We start from the raw sequence: 3,164 nt of genomic DNA on the forward strand, positions 1-3,164 counted from the left end.
AGAAGACAAAAAGAATACCATAAAGAACTTTTGAACACTCATACAAGTTTGTTGTTACTTTGTCTTAATACCTTCTGAAGCTAAATTTCTAAGAGAAAGAACCTTTGCAAATTCTTAAATTATATTGTATTGATATTATCCTCTCTTTGAGAGTTACCAATCTGTATTTGCACTCATCACACTGATTGTGTTGGATATTCTGAAGAAAATTAAAATATTTGGTGTTTAGCTTAGTTGAGTTAAGCACTCTAGACAATTGTCTAGGGTTGATACCACAAGTGGTTAAAATACTTGTATACTAGGAGTGGTCAAACTCGAACTAGTTGTGTTGACTAGGTGAATCAAGGGAGGTAAAACTTGTGTAATCTTCTTAAAGATTAGTGGAACCCCTTAAGAGTTCTTAAGGGAGAACTGGATGTAGCTCATATTAAGTGAACTAGCATAAAGTTTGTGTTATTACATTGCTCCTTGAAACATTTTCCAATACATGCCCTTTATAAAACCAGTGTCTGAACCTATTATTTGAATCATATATCTCTTACAAATCCATTAGACGTTGCTTTGCAAAGAAGTTTTAAAACACTATTCACTCTACCTCTAGTGTTTTCCTATTATTTCAGTTGGTATCAAAGCTTACCTTAGGGTGAGTTCTTAACAGAACTTGAGGAAAGACCCCAGTGACCATGGAAAACGAAGGATATACTGTTAACCGACCTTCTCTATTCAAGGAGGAAAAGTTTGACTATTGGAAACAAAGAATGATCGCATTCTTTGAATTCTATCACATCGATATGTGGGATGTGGTTGATAATGGAAACTATATACCCCTTGATGATGAGGTAGAGCCCTTGGCGAGAAGCTCATGGTCAAACAAACAAAAACATAAGTACCTTCTTAACTCTAAAGCTCGTAATTTGCTAATGTGCGCTTTATATGAGGAAGAGTACAAGAAAGTCCATGCTTTCAAGGGAGCCAAAGAGATGTGGGATACTCTAATTGTCACATATGAAGCCTTAAGCGAAGTGACAAGAAACAAGTTGAGCTTGCTAACTTGGGAGTACAAGTTATTCTCCATGTTGGACAATGAGAACATCCAAACTATGTTTAGTCGGTTTCAAACGATCTTAAACGAACTAAGATCGTTACGTAAGATTTATGATAACTTTGATAATACTGACAAAATTCTTCTCAACCTTCATAGACAATGGAGACCACAAGTCACTACTCTAAGGACCTAAAAAAATCTTGATGGGATGAGCTTAGAGGTATTTGCTGAAATCCTATAAGTCCTTGAGTAGGAGCTTCAACAAGATAGAGTCCTAAGAAAAGAAAAGAACATTACGTTGAAATCTCAGAAGCCTTCAAGAAGAACTTCCACAATAACCCTCAAGGTAGAAGAACCTATAGAAGAGTCAACTGGTGAAGAAGACTCCATGAGAGAAGGAGAAGAAGATGATGAACTATCGTTCATCTCGAGAAAGATTCATTTGTTATGGAGAAGAAAGAAAAGCACGCAGCTTAGAGGTAGACACCTTGGGTCAACCTCTAGAAATGACCAACTAAAGGAAGGACTTCTCATTTGTTGTAAGTGCAAGAAGACAGGCCACTTCAAGTCTGAGTGTCCTGACCTAGAAAAGACAAAGAGAAAAATTATCTTTCCCAAACAAGGCAAGAAAAAGGCGCTCATGATTACTTGGGAGAATCTAAACTTCTCAATTTGCTGAGGAAGAAAAGGAAGTCAATCTTTGCCTTATGGAAGACAATGTCGAATGCTCGTTAGACGAATGTAATTTTGAGGTAGATTTCACTTAGCTACACTATGTTATTGAAGCCTACCATGAGTTGTTTTCAAACTCTTTTAGATTGTTAGAAGCTTTTCAACTTGCAGAAAAAACAAAACAAAAAGCTTTAAAAAAACAATATCTTGAAAAATAAATTAACATCGTCTAATAATGATGTTAAAGGTTTATAAAAAGAAGTTAGCAACCTGGAAGGGAAGTTAAATATTTTGAAAAGAGAAAATGAAAAACTCATTCCGTAAAATGAAAAGCTAGTGGAAAATACAACCATTACTAGAGATGTTAAATGTGTCAAAATCCTCAAACTCGAAAATGAAACCCTACATAAGGTGTTAAACAAAACGTTTGAAGGAAATGAACATCTAAGGCTTCTTGTCAAAGGTTGTAAGCACTCATTTGACAAATGTGCTATAGGATTCAATGGCAACAACACTAATAGTACATCTTAATCCAAAACTGTATATTTTGTTAGATCTAAAGAGAAAATTGTTAATCATGCATCAACCTTTGAAAATAAAAAATGCTTAAGACTAACAAAGCATAATCCAATGCAAGATGGGTACTTAAAAGAAAAATTATCTCTCTTACAGATTTGCTTGATGACTGCTGAAATTACAGGAAAACACTAGAAGGAGGGGTTAAATAGTGTTATGGAAAAAGTTTTTCGCAAATGGATGGTCTGCACAAGTTATTAAATGCTTGATGTATGAGGCATTGTTTAAACCACAACATTCAGAGATTGAGTGTTTTCCAAGAGTTTAGCAAAACTACTACAACGTTTAAGAAAAACAACTCTTAAGGAAAATAACGTCTGATGACAAGAGCGTTTATCAATGGTTAACTTCGTAAGCAACTGCAATGTTTATAAATAAGGTGTTTTGCAAAGCTAAAATGATAAACACACAATTATTTTATAATGGTTCACTCAACTGAGCTACTTTCAGTTATGACTCAAACCTCTTAGAGGATTCCACTATAATCTCAATAAGATTACAACTGATTATTAACACCACTCCTGGTTACACTAGTAAATCCCAATAACACATGCTGACTAGAACTGAGTATTAACACCACTCCTAGTTACATTAGTCAATCCTGGTAACACTTGTTACAATGACTAGAATTGAGTATTAGCACCACTACTAGTAAATCCTGGTAACACCTATTTTGTTGACTAGAACTGAGTTTACCTACTCCTGGTTTCCCTTATACAACTGTCTAGTGGGGGTTTAACTCAATTGAGCTAACCACCAAGTGTTTGAATTCTCTTTAGAATGTACAATCAATCAAATTGTTTACAAGTCTTAGATGATAAATTTCATAGAAAGGATGTGTTTACAATACAACTCAATCTAATAGACCTTG

General features: G+C 34.7%; 1 protein-coding gene across 1 annotated transcript; it reads left to right on the forward strand.

Annotated features, from left to right (window-relative positions):
• Positions 1-683: 683 nt before the first annotated feature.
• LOC148198394 (uncharacterized) lies at positions 684-1,238 on the forward strand. The gene has a single exon (XM_088115785.1). It carries the CDS (start codon positions 684-686, stop codon positions 1,236-1,238), a length of 555 nt encoding a protein of 184 aa, XP_087971911.1.
• The last annotated feature ends 1,926 nt before the right edge of the window (positions 1,239-3,164 follow it).

The sequence above is a fragment of the Vigna umbellata genome, chromosome 5, assembly GCF_029865625.1.
Source record: "Vigna umbellata cultivar VRB3 chromosome 5, Vumbellata_1.0, whole genome shotgun sequence".
Taxonomy (NCBI): domain Eukaryota; kingdom Viridiplantae; phylum Streptophyta; class Magnoliopsida; order Fabales; family Fabaceae; genus Vigna; species Vigna umbellata.

Coding starts and splice junctions, on each gene's coding strand:
- LOC148198394 (XM_088115785.1), top strand. CDS start 684: ATGGAAAACGAAGGATATACTGTTAACCGACCTTCTCTATTCAAGGAG.